Source organism: Blennius ocellaris (assembly GCF_963422515.1).
Source record: "Blennius ocellaris genome assembly, chromosome: 8".
Classification (NCBI taxonomy): Eukaryota; Metazoa; Chordata; class Actinopteri; order Blenniiformes; family Blenniidae; genus Blennius; species Blennius ocellaris.
This window is the reverse complement of record NC_137657.1, coordinates 15,211,663-15,225,218: the sequence shown is the minus strand read 5'-3', so window position 1 is coordinate 15,225,218 and position 13,556 is coordinate 15,211,663. Positions and strand designations below refer to the sequence as shown.

The window sequence follows — 13,556 nt, the reverse complement described above, 5'->3', positions numbered from 1 at the left end:
ACATCACAGGGCAGAAACACATTTAGATGGCAAACTGCATGATTAATATAAAACAAATCAATTTCTGCGTGACATTTTCTAAATGAAGCTGTTTTTTTTAGTTTGGTTAACAAAACAAAGATGCACCATGTTGATGCCAGTATCTGTCTGAAACTTTGCCCTAATAATAATAATAATGATGATAATCATAATCACACAATTATGCTACCACTTTATGGTTTTTCATGAGTCTCTTCGCAGAACAGTTAATCAGTGAAGGAGGGAAAATGTCAGCCATGTGAAGATTTCCATAATTTTTAAAGAGACCATACAGAAAAGGTCAACCTGGCAGGAAATCCTGCACTACGCATGTGCTGATTGGTGATTCAAAATTATGTCAACAAAAAGAGATGGAACAGCCATTGTATTTTTCCCTTAAAGGTGCTACTGGATATTGTGGCCATAAATTGGGCTCAGTGCAATGCAGACTGGTTTGTGACAAGAATTAGAATTTAAATGTAAGTTGTACCTCTTGTTGTTTGACAATGAGCGCTCGAGTGCAAGTGAAAAGTGCATCACTGTCAGGGAAAGAACAGCATCTTTTTAAAGTAACTTTTCACACATTTTAAAAACAATTTCAGAATTGAAACTGCATCAACTACACACACTACAGTGCTCAAGTGTAAGTGCTACTGGTACTCAGTTTATGAAAAAGCAGTACTGTCAAATTCACACCAACAAAGTTATCATTTTAGTTTCATGTGAAATTATTATCACCTTAAATAATCAACAGAACAAGACAAAACAAGTCTTCTTGTCATTTCAATGGTAATTTTGTGATGTGCTGTTGGTATACCTACTAAAATCGGCACATTTTCCAACCTTTATTTAGTCTTGCAATACATATTGGCACCACAAGAGGGTGAATTTAGTCACTGAGAAGGAGCTGGATGACTACATAACTACACCATTTACTCAATAGACCTGAGCTGACACCACTGCAACTATCAACCAACAAGAGCCAAAACGCCGTAAGTCAGGTGAAGAATAGACTGATGATGTCGTGGCTCAGCGCTGCCGCCGAATGTACAACAGAGGTATAACTTCAATTTGACATACTTCGCCTTTAAGATCAGCTTTTCGTAGGAGGCAGTTGTGGGACAGAAGTGTGATAAGTGTAAGTGATCAGTTTTTTTTCACTGTAAAGAGGGACACGACGCCTTCAACGTGGTGACACATTGTATTTCTGCACGTCAGGAAGGATTTTCTCACATTGCAAGTATGCAGGAGAACAGAGACCAGAGACAAGCCTACAGAGCATGTCAGAAGTCAGAGCAGTTGATACCATCAGACTGATCCTTCTTGCTGCATTTGGCAGGAAACCACAAACCAACAAAGCGTCCTGGTCTTTCACATGACCTTATGTTCACATGTGAGGACACAAAGTCTCACATCCAGTAGGATTGGAAGGTAAATGTGTGTCCTTCGACACACCTTGGTCTGCGTGGACCGGGCCTCTACATTCGTTTGTTTTCTGACGTTGTTTCCTCTCGTGACGACACACACTTCCACTCCAGCATGCTGTTTGTTGAAAGCTCACATGAGCCACTGCTCCTTCTCTTTATTGAACTGCTCTGCCCACCGGCGGGTCAGCTCCAGGTAGTGATCGGCTCCGTGCGGCTGATAGTCCAAGTACACACGGGTCACTGTCTTTTTAGGCACTGCCCGCTCTATCTGCGTGCCCTCGTGCCATTCGTTGAAGGACGTGATGGTGACGATCTCTGGACGCGCGTTCAGCGCTGCCTGCAGGGCCGTCTCGTAGTATCGGCCATTCACCCTGTTGCGCGTGTTGTGGTTGTTCCACGGTCTGATGCTGGTGTCAATGTAACCGGGGCCCACACTGGGGATGAAGAGCAGGTTGTTCCCATCGCAGAAGGCTTTGATTGCCTTCCAGTTCTGGTGAGACGAGCCAAAGGAGAAGCCGTTGGAGGCGAAGTAAGTGTACATGCCATCAAAGCCTCCAGCCAGGATGTCGTGCTTGTGACGCTCCTCCACAATCAGGGCGATGAACATGGAGTCGTAGGCAGAGCCACGGACGCTGTGGGAGCCGGTGGGAGAGAGAAACTCAGACCAAGACTCGGGGGGAGTGAGGTAGGAGTCATAGATGTAAAATAGAGGGAGACTCTTCCCGGTGCTGGAGGTATATTTGTAGAAGGCTCCATGGTCACCATACCTTCAGAGGTAAAAAGATAATAAAAGAAAATCAAAATATTGTGTCACATGGTACTCATGAGAAGAAGAAAAAAAGAAATGCTGCAATCTATTTTGAAAAGTGAAAATCTTCTGGACAATTAATAAAAGTCTTTGTTTCTAAAGCATCTTTCAGACAATCCAACTCAAAGTGCATCAAAATGCTTCACAAAAACGTTGAAATGAAAAACTGTTGCAAACATGCACTTCTGCACATATAATGGATATCGAGGCTGCGAATGCACAGGCACACAGGTAAATATTCAGATCAATGCAAAGTAATGTGGAGACCAACATACACCTGAAAGACTTGAATAAAACAACGCAATAGAAGCTGGCTAAAGTGTATTAGATGTCAGGTACAATGCAATGGGAAAACAAAGTTGAGAGTAGAAATACAGGAACATCTGAAACAAATTGGAATGTCATGAAAAAGTTCAATATTTTTTGTCAGTCATTTCATGATGTGAAACTGTTATTTTAAATAGATTCATTACACATGGATTGAAATATTTCAAGCCTTTATTTCTTGTAATTTTGATTCTTATAGCTTGCAGATCAAGAAAACTAAAAATTCAGTGTCTCAGAAAAATTGAATATCACATAAGACTAAACAAATTCCATGTTTTAATCACAAATATCGGGCTTCTGAAAAGTATGTTAATTTCCATGCACTCGATATTTTTTTTGGTTGTTTTAAATTTCTGGGTTTTTGCTTTTCTAAAAATTCCACGACTGAAAACACCTATTCATAAGTGATGAAACTGGATTCATATAATCAGGAATGCACTCTAAAAGTATTTCAGTGTTGTACCTCCTGTTTCTTCAGCTCCACATGCAATGTTAATGGGTTTTTGTTTTTTTTTTCTATTTGAGCAGCATAAGTGATGCAGTGCAGCGTGACAAGCAACCAAACCTGTCAATGATGTACTTGACGTTGTCGTGCACGCTCTGGTCGTTTCGTCCTCTGTACGGTTGGATATGAAATGCAACCTGGAAGCACACAGAGAAACACACATGGCACGTTGATTTTGCTTCATCACATTAGTAAAATGCCAGCAGGTTTCCACGCCGGAGAAACTTCATGATAGGCTGAATAGTGAAATGATGATGCCATTATATGACTTGTAATAGTTTGAAAAGTTGATTAAAAAAAAAAAAAAAAGTTGCAGGACAAAGTTGGTCACATTTCCAACACTGACTTTATTGCTCTGTCAGAAACAGCTATTTACAACTGATGAACAAAAGCAGCAGACAGACAAGGGACCTGAACTGACACTTACACAAAAAGCGCTTAACTTGAATATTTTAAGGATGCAGCCAGAGAATTCTGTGGCTTTGAAATATGCATGATCATAGTGAAACACCACTTTCTCAGCAGTGGACACCCAAGGGGGAGCAGTGTTAGGGGAAATGGCTTTTTAAGATGACGGCCGGATGTAAAATGTCATCAAGTTTTACAGACATGCCTGAACCTAATTTTGTATGACTCCTGTCTTGTCCTTGATTGATTAAGAGTACAAAAAAAAAAAAAAAAAATCCAGATTAAAACGAAGAATCCACAACCTTGTTATCACTGCAATGAGGCATTGAAATATCCTTGTGATTTGTCTCATGGTTGCTGAGATAAAGTCACCAAACAGAAAATTGATCAGTCATTGACACCAGTAGTATTGTGAAGCCATCTTCTTGTATTGTAATATGATGTAGCAAGCTACTGCATGTTCTATTTCTGCTTTATCTTGGGATCATTATGAGGCTGGAACCTATCGCCTGCCTCTCCTGACACACGCATACAGGGAGTTTGCCTGTTTTCTATGAGCATGTGTGGGATTTCTTTGGGTACTGGGTGAATATGTGTGTGGTTGTCTGTCTCTGTTTTCATTCTGTCAGGGAAAAAAACCTCTCTTTGGTGGTATTTCTCCAATACTCGGCTAAAATCAGCTCCAGCCACTCTGAGTTGGATAAGGCGATATAGAAGATAGATGGATGGATACAAAGAGCTCATGCTTCTGCAGGGAAATAATAAAATCTGGACTTTTTATGTGGCACGAACCTGCTGGTGGCACCGTCCTGATGACATTGAGTGCAAGTGTCCTCATGGATTAAAGTGGTGTTTGGAGAAGGCTCATGCACAGTAGCAGATGTTTATAGATAAACTGTCCAGATGACAAGACAAACAGAACCACTTGAACCACTAACTGAGGTGCTAAGTGCTTTTATGTGCAACAAAATGTACATTCCGATGGTGGAAGCCGCACTTTCCCTGCATAATGCCGATTTGGAAATAGACAGGAGGCAACAAAGATGTTGGTCGTGTGAGTAAATCGTAGGCTGGAATCAATGTTTATGAAGCCATAACTCTCTGGACCTCTTGTGAAGTAGCAGGCCAGTAAAGTGGGATCAAACATGAAGCCATTCTGAAACATTGTGGGGTATCGGGAGGATGTGAAGACCCGCAGAGGAGGTAAAAAGCCGTACCAGTCTAGTATTCACTGCAGCACAGCACAGGACACCAGGAATCTCAGCACGTTCTCTTATCAACGCCCTGACATTATTGCTGTGGTAATTTGGAGCTAAATGAGACAGAGTCCACGCATTTTAATGCCTCATAAACATTGACAGCATCAGCCTGGAACAACCACAGCATGATTTATGCTGAGAAGAGGGGAATTTAGTGCCATGTCATGCAGAAAGCACCGAGCAACGGCCGTGAGCCAAGAACAAAGATGAAGGCCCAGACCTTTCTAACAATTATATCAATTTCAGCAAACTTTGGTGTATTTTTCTTTTAAATGTGAGACTGTCACATTGACTTTTAGGGATCAAATTTAGTGAGCGTTCACAATAATACATTTGTGTGTAAGATTAAATGTAGCTAACTCAGTGCATCTGGAGAGCAGGAAGTGTGGCTGATTTCATCATAAGGGCACCCAGGGGCCAAATCCCTCCATGTATATGTTCCTACATGGCCTACTTCAGAGACAGGACTTTAACTGCCCCTCAGGGTGCCGATTGTTCAGAGGCGCAAACCCCTCATGCACATTTCCCCTCCGCTTCTTTTCTCCTGCATCCAGCTTTTATTACCCTCATCCTCCCGTCTCTTCTCACCCCCTTGTGTAGCCCCCTCCCCCCCTCCCCCCCCCCCCCCCCCCCCCCCCCCCCCGGGAAGAAGAACTATTTAAGCTCCACTTCAAGTGGAGGTCAAGCAGCAGCAGGACTGTGAAGTTCTCAGTGCGATGCGCTCTCCAACTCCAGCAGTTCACGATACACAAACCACGCTGTGTGTGGGTGCAGCAGAAAACACTATTCAACTTATATAATGGGGAAAAAAAGTACATTGTTTTCTTTTGAAGAGAAGAGGGGTCAGTGTGTTTTTAGCTGTGGTGAGGGATCTCTTGCAGGATGGAAGCTGAATTTGTTTCTCTCGTGAACAAGCTTTGCTCCCATTTCCATTCATCCTCATTTCAATTGGGACTCATGCAATAATGCCAAATATTTAATTTGCTGTTATGCTTCTTATCTTAAGCCCTATATGCAAATTTGGAAGCATATATATTGTCTTTGCAAAGCTGTACTACCAACAGGGCAAACAATAGCACTGGCTCAGATTCCTGGACTCTCAACGGGTAACTGGGGGATAATATTGAAACCTAAATACATTTACTGAAATTCAGTTTCCTCACACAATTTTTGTTGAATGGATAAATCCAAACCTGTCCATATTGTGCACTAAAGCCATGTGCGTTTGCAGCTCCAGTAATGTTCTCAGATACAGGTTTTGATATACAGGTTCGGATATATAGGTTTTAGGTGAACTTTTTGCTTTAATAATACCTTTTGAAAATGTTTGAATTTCACAGGTATACATGTTGACTTTAAAGACAGAATCGAAACACTAGAGTAGCTCACCACACCATTCTATACCCATCCACTCAAATTCAGATTTTTTTTTTTTTCTTATTCAAATCTAATTTCATTTAGGGAGCTTAAGTGTATCCAAGCTGAGTCAGGGCTTTTGGCAGAACACACCCACACACACATTCAACCACCCACGCACATATGAAGCACCATTGTAGAATTTAAAGTTTTTTTTTTTTTTTTACTTCGCAACCATATCTTTGAACAGTGAGGGGATGCAAGGGAAGAACATGCTAACTCTAAACAGAAAGGTCAACTTTTTCTTTGATGCTTGCATTTCTAAATTTAATGTTATTGAGTTATGAGGACCTTCCTTGAAAAGGTTAATCGGGCCATGAATCCTGCAAAGGTTAATGACACATCATCATTACTTAAGAGTCCTATCGTCGCTGTAATCCTCCTCTTCAGTTAAGAGGAGGACAAAGAAGTATTGCAGACAGCTGTCCTGCATCTCTTTCAAAGAATAAAAGTTGACATTGCTCCCAACACAAAGTCTGGTAGTTTGTTATTGTTACTGCTTTGGTTTTGTATCTTTGAATAATCGGCTCTCTTTGGGTCACTTTAATTCTTTCAAATAATATCACAGATAAACCAGTGACCACTATAGACAGACTGTGTATGTTGTGCTTTCTGAAAACTGATCTGATGCGTTCTTGGCCGTTACTCCTACTCCTGTGGGACCATCTGTCCTCGTCTCCTTACTCAGGCTTCCATCCTGCCTTTCTCGCCTGCTTTTTGGTACAAAAGAGCAAAAGAACTATTAGAAAAATCTCATCAGAGCTGTACTTTTTTTTTTTTCCCCTCTCAGCATTTTTGCTGAATTCATCAAATTTATAATAAACAATCTAAAGAACAGTCTGGCCAAAGAGTAAAAATAATTGATTATGAACAATATGCCGCTTCGACTTCCAGTAGAATAGAGTTTAAAATGATAAAACTATTAACAAATTCCATCATATCTTAAAATGCTGTTCGTCTCATCTTTTCCTATGAGAACATGTACTCCTCAGTGAACTGCTTACAGGTAGAGCTTTCAGTTATTAGTCCCTCTCTTGTGGAAGCAGATCCCAGTTTCAATTATGGAGGCTAATACACAGTTTCCACTTTTATCATCAGGCTAAAAACTTAAATCTGAAAGGTTGGCTCAGCTCAACCGGGACCATCTTGGACCAAAATGCTATGGGCTTCTTTCGTCTGCTGAAATCTTCTCATTTTCTTACCTATAATCTATTCATACATATGTTTCCATGACATGTCACTGAGATTATGTACTGTATCTGTCCTCTGGGTCTGGTCCTGCAGAGTCTTTCCCCAGTAATGTCACCTCCGTCGTCATGTGAAACTTTTGGGTTATTCTATATCAATGTGATCTTGCAATTGGCACTATTTAAATGAAACAAAAAGTAGAGGGATAAACAGTTGAAGCTGCAGTAAATGCTGGTGAGTTTCATTGTGAAAATTTTTTTTTTTTTCGAACTGAAGCAAATTGTGAACTTGCTGATGTGCACAGCAATTTGATTTTAAAGCTTTTTCTCGGCTGCTCGTTGTGACCTTCTGTCTTCCATCACAACGATGAGCTCTCCTCCTTTCATTGACAGATTCCAAATGTGTAGCAGATTTGCAGAAATCATGTCACAGCCTATTTTCCACACACGCTTTTTTCCCCTTCTTTTTATGAAAATGTCACGCTCGCTGCATCACAGATGACAATGAAAGGCACGGCATTGAATTTGCTCTATTAGCCTCTCTCCAGGCAGCGCTATGTGTAAAACCTCATCAGCTCAGCATTGCATGTCTAATCGCTGAATTCCTGTCTCGCCCTTGCACAGATACATTATTTTCTTTGCCTCCAGCCAAACTGCAAAACAAACAAATGTGATATCAAATCTGACAAGCTGGCCCAGCGAACCCACTGCCTCTCATCACAGATGCTCAGAGAAAGAGGACGCGGCCAATATGTGTCACATTGCTGAGGGAAAATAAATTGCCTTTTAATGCACATCAGGAAACAAACGCGGGCATGACAACAGATTGTTTTACAGTAATGCTTTGTAATTAACCTTGGTGATAGTGAGTTGTGATTTCAACTTTTTTTCTCTGTATGTCTATGGGTGATTATGTTTTTCTTTTCTGGAGTGACTGGAAATTAAGGCAATGTACTGTACAACAGTACATTGTGACAAATATAATTCAATATGGAGGCGTCAACAGGCTGAAAGTTTCTACGAGGGGTGTCAAACATAAGGCCTGCTGTCAACAACAGGCCCTTTCATGCCAAAGGGTCCATTCTGGTCCTTATGAATATGATAAATAGGAAATTTGAGATTAAATTGCTCGGTATGTGGCCTCTGAAATAATGTTAGTTTGACATTCATGGTCTGGAGGTTAGGGCAGACGGCTTGGTATTTGTTGGTTTGAATCCCATCGCTGCCAGATCCTCGCTTTGTGTTCCTCACCAAAAGCCATTGACCGCCAACTGCACAGGTTTCATCAAGAAAGCCATTCAACAAGAAGCTCAATAAACATCCTGATGATATGATCTGATGTGACTACCTCAGACAGTAACAGCAGAAAAACCCTTTCACTGTCCTATTGAGCTCAACATACAATTTGATCTTTGTGAATAATATATAATAATGTAAAAGCACTTTGTAGCTGAGTTTAGGAACGTGCTATACAAATACAATTATTATTAATATAAAAACTTTAAAAAAAAAAAAAAATGAAACAAAAAAAAACCTTACACGATTGTTCTTTCATTCTGATCTAAGCCTTCGAGTTTATATTTCTGGACTTAAATATGCAAATGGTGGTGGTACATTATTAATGATGCCCAGGTTGACATAAGAGGATTCCTACAAGCCCGTGTTTTTTAAGTGTCATTTCAATTCATTCATGGAAAGTCTGAGCAGATTTTATTCTTCAGGGATCAATACCACAGGCTGCATGTCTTTCCTACTTTTATTTTGGAAGAATTTTCAAAGTCAGACAAGATTACATGAAATACAAATCATTATGTCCCTGTGCAGACAAAAAAACCAAGTTATTTTCTGAAGGATGTTGTCATGTGGTTTTACTCTGACATGAATCATCTTTTCATGACAGGTTAACTCCTCTCTTTTAAAACTTTAACGAGCATACACTACTATTACAGTATGCAAAGGGGCCAACATGGACGGCCGCTATATCTTCCATTATGCCATTTTCCGACCTAATTGGCAATTGGTCATGCGTTGTTTTTCTCTTTTCCCCATCCCCCACCCTCCTCCCACACCTCTCCGCCCCGCTGATCTGCTTCAGAGTTCATTCAACTACTGATACATCGGCAGCGGCTCTTTAGCCATGTTTCATGCTCTGATGCTGAAGATGTTACTGCAGCTGGAAACGTCCGAATCAAATCCCTGAGAAGCAGAGGCCACTGCATAAGAGGCAGCAAGATAACTCCAGGAGCTCTTAGTCTTACACTCTTGTGACAAAAAAGAAAAAAAAAAAAAAAAAGAAACAGGTCACACTAACGTTTATAAATACAGATCACTGTCCTAATCGGTGTTAAGCTCTCTGACCACCTCTGTGAGGTCTGAAACGTCTGTCAGCTGTGTTACTGAGATAACAATGTAGGAAAAAAATGCCTTGTGTATTTACCTCAGTAAGTCTGAAATGATGGGTATCCCTATACAGAAAAACATTTGAGTTCAAAATGAAAATTTTACAACTAGGCCACTTTAATACCTATATATATACACGGTGTACACTTACCTGCCACTTTCACTTGTACAATCTATTGTATCCCAGTATAGAAGCTACATGTGCCAGAAATTCTTGTCTTACAATGATAATGTTCACTTTTGCATGACATTGATTGATTGCGTGGTGGTGGCCTGAAAGTTAGATTGGCAGTCTTGAGATCGGACGTTTGCAGATTTGAACCCCACAGTGGACAGGTCACTGCTGTGGATCCCTGAGACCATTGATCCCCAGCAGCTCTCGAGGTGCCACACTGTGGCAGCTTACTGTTCATAAAAATAGGATGGATTAAATGCAAATAAATAATTTCCCCACGAGGGATCTATAGAGGATGCAATTTAAGAAGAAGAAGAAGAAGAAGAAAAAAAGCATGTTTGACTACTACAAAAAAAACTCTTAAGTATGAGCACATGCTCGTGTGTTCTAGTAAAATTCAGCTGAATATCAGTTCTTGGAACAGATAGAGTTCATTGCTCTCCTTTGAGCCTTGGACTGCTTCCCTGTTCGATCAGTGGTCCTTTTCCCTCCCACACACACACACACACACTAAAATGTACTAGTGTGCTTTTTACCTTGAGATTGTGTCTATATGCAGCATCCAGTAGAGCTGGCACCAAATCCTCAGCGGGTTCCCCATTGTCGTCAGCCAGGCCAGGAGGATACCAGGACAGGACCAGAACCCCTGGAGATAGAAACTGTCACATGAACCTGACTGTCCATCCTAGACCACAAAGTCAAGCTGTTACTTCAGAAAACATCAGAAAATGAGAACAAAATTCTACACGACACACAAGCCTGTCAAATATTCAGAATACAATACTCATTCTGATCACTTAGCATGTCTTTGGTGTGATTTGTCGCTGCGTCTCCTTTACTTCAATACTGTAATGCATCTGACCCTATGGAGAAGAGTTGCATTTGTTGATGAATATGCACTTGTCGTCTTCTGGCTATTTATTATGTCTTGTTTTAGAGGTAATCTCTCTCCACGTTTTGAGCATGCGACAGCCCATAAATTCCCGTTTAAGACTGCTTTTTCATCCCCAGATGCTGGGCTGAAAAATTGCTTCATATCAGCCACAGCCACAGCCTGGCAGGGTAAAAAAAAGGGAACTGGCACATCAGATATGCACTCAGAGCTAATTCATTAGAATCATGTCCGCTTGCAGCGGAGCTGTGGCGACTATTAGATTACAACGCCCCACCATGTCTCCTGTGTATTAAGAATATGGCCACTGCTACACTATTTCTTCATGGGAACTCTCGGGAGTGACAGGAAATCAGTCATCAAAGCCAAGTGGGAGCTATTGAGAGGCTGTTTGGCTGCAGGATCTAATTAACAGGATTGTTTTAACTTAGCATGGTGAGCTGGCCCTGCCATGCTCCATCTGTTGAAGTGATTGGGTTTCAGGGGGCTCTGTGGCCTGCTCATCATTTTGTATGGTGTACATGACCCAGCGAGCTGCAGGACAGATACTTCAGGACCGATCATGTGTTGGTCGCTGGTGGCTGTAACTTGACACAGGCATTGGCAACAGACGTTGGTTGTCTTTAAGAAGCCATAAAGGTTGTTTTTTTTAAAGACTACAACACTCTTACTGAATGATTTGCAACACCATAGAAAGACGAATCATCCAAGTGTAAAGTTCTCAGGAAGTTGCATTACATTTGGATAATTGTAATATTGTTTTAAATACACAATACACTCAGAATAGTACAGCCCACATGTGATTCAGCTGATGTGCCGCCTTCAAGTAAAAGTTTATTTCAAATGTGGAAAACTGCATTGAGTGGCGTATGGGGAGCGTGTGAGGAGCTGTCCAGTAGATTTGTGGTGCTGAAAAGGGTTTCAGACGTGCAGCTTTGGGCGCTTGTGTTCCCGTGCAGCACAAAACAACAATCAACTATTTTTAATGTCTGTCCCATACATACTGCTGCCTCTCTGAACCGTACCTGCTGCGGAGGCTCCGATCTGCTCCATGTGGGACTCCTGCACGTCCGGATCCCTGGAGCTGTACGGGTTGAGTTCCGGGTAGAAACTGGAGCCTATGTCTTCGGGCGGCATGTGTCTCCCTCTCGGATAGCTGGACGCAATCTTGGGGTCCCAGTGGGGAACCAGGATGTGGTCCCAGTGAATGTACTTCCCGTCCATCTGCGGGTTTCCGAACCAAGAGTAGTAAAAAATGTGGACATCGTAAAATACGGTCCCCTCGGGGCCGGAGTTGGACAGAACTGCTTTGGTGTTGCTGCCGGGCGGGTGGGCTTGTCCCAGGGACGGGGTGGGATCCCGGGAAACGGAGCGACGGTCCACCTTCCCTCCGATCATCGGCAGGAGTTCTAGACCCGGAGCCTGATCCGAGAAGCCGTCACTTGGCTTCAGGGTCCTCAGTCCCATCATAGTCCCAAAAATAAAAAGGGTGAAAAGAAAGAGGGCGACGCACGCCTTCCTCCGGAGTCGGGCCATGGCTGGACGGCGGAGCGGCAGCAGCAACCGGCGCGGACCGAACCAAGAGCGCAAATGAACCGTCCTCCTTGTTCCTGCACCGGGTTCACCTCACAACCCACGAACAAGCCTCCACATGCCCCGCATGGAGAGAAAATCGAGACGCATCCGTCGGGTGGGATCAATGATCCTACATGGTTGCAGCAGCGGGGTCGCAGCAGCAGATTCCCTGACGCAGCCGGCTGGATGTTGGCTCTCTAACTTTGTCCTGCAGCCGCATGTTTCGCAGTCTGCTGAGCTGAGAGATGATGTGTCACTGCAACACAAACTCACTCCCCTTTCTTCTGATTTGCGCGTGTACAGCAGTTGGACGAGTGGCTATAATTTGGTTTTAAATGGTGTCTCTGTGCGCACAGTTGCGTTTCAAAACGTTTCCCTCTCTGGTCTTTATAATGAAGCTCTGTGGGATCTTTTGCTGCTCCATCGGATGCCACGTCCCGCCCAGAGGACGCTCCATCCATCTGACACGTGCCATCAACACCGGCGTGTGAAACCGGAGGAGATGCACTCCTCTGGAGTGTGGGTTTGTTTCCTGTTTTACACCTTTGTGAGTCTGCAGGTTATGATTTATCTACCACTCGCTTACAGCCGCTTTAATCGGCGAAATCATAAAGTTTCAACAGGAGACATGCAATTAAAACATTTGTAAAGTTAAAAAAAAAAAAAAAGGGGGGGGTTTGACCGATACTGTCGATGCTGCTTTGTGACTTCAGAAAAATACTGACACCTCGTGGTCATCTGTGGTGAACACATGTCTCTAAGAATTTTTTCAGATGTCGGAAACTTTATTTGTACCCGGGGGACGATAAAAACGTTACGGAGAAGCAGGCAGTGCAACAATCAATCTATATTTCAGAGACCTGGATCTATATAAAAACTGAAATAAAACTATGAACACTAAAAGCAACAAACACAGACAATAAAATATAATATATTATATTACATATGAGCACTGCCTCCAGTGCCTTCAAAGTCCAGAAGTGTACAGTTGTTGGACAGCTCCTGTCTGTCCAACAACTGTACACATACAGCAAATATATACAGATGCCAATTGGCAATAAGGTAAATACATTGCAGAGAGTAAAATAGCAGAGAGGGTTACAACTACAGGGGGGTCCAAACATTTGTATGTACATGTGAATAATAATAATAATAATAA

The 13,556-nt window shown here is 42.1% G+C and overlaps 1 protein-coding gene across 2 annotated transcripts; it reads right to left on the bottom strand.

Annotated features, from left to right (window-relative positions):
• Positions 1 to 1,575: 1,575 nt before the first annotated feature.
• On the bottom strand, positions 1,576 to 12,358 carry LOC308133713 (glycoprotein endo-alpha-1,2-mannosidase-like protein; the record flags this gene model as incomplete). Of its 2 annotated transcripts, none has more annotated exons than XM_080501203.1 (4): positions 1,576 to 2,212; positions 3,146 to 3,222; positions 10,440 to 10,576; positions 11,848 to 12,358. In XM_080501203.1, 4 exons carry the CDS (start codon positions 12,356 to 12,358, stop codon positions 1,576 to 1,578), a joined length of 1,362 nt encoding a protein of 453 aa, XP_080357329.1. The 2 variants fall into 2 exon arrangements, with proteins under 2 accessions (XP_080357329.1, XP_080357330.1); XM_080501204.1 differs by having other exon boundaries at positions 10,467 to 10,576.
• Between the last annotated feature and the right edge of the window lie 1,198 nt (positions 12,359 to 13,556).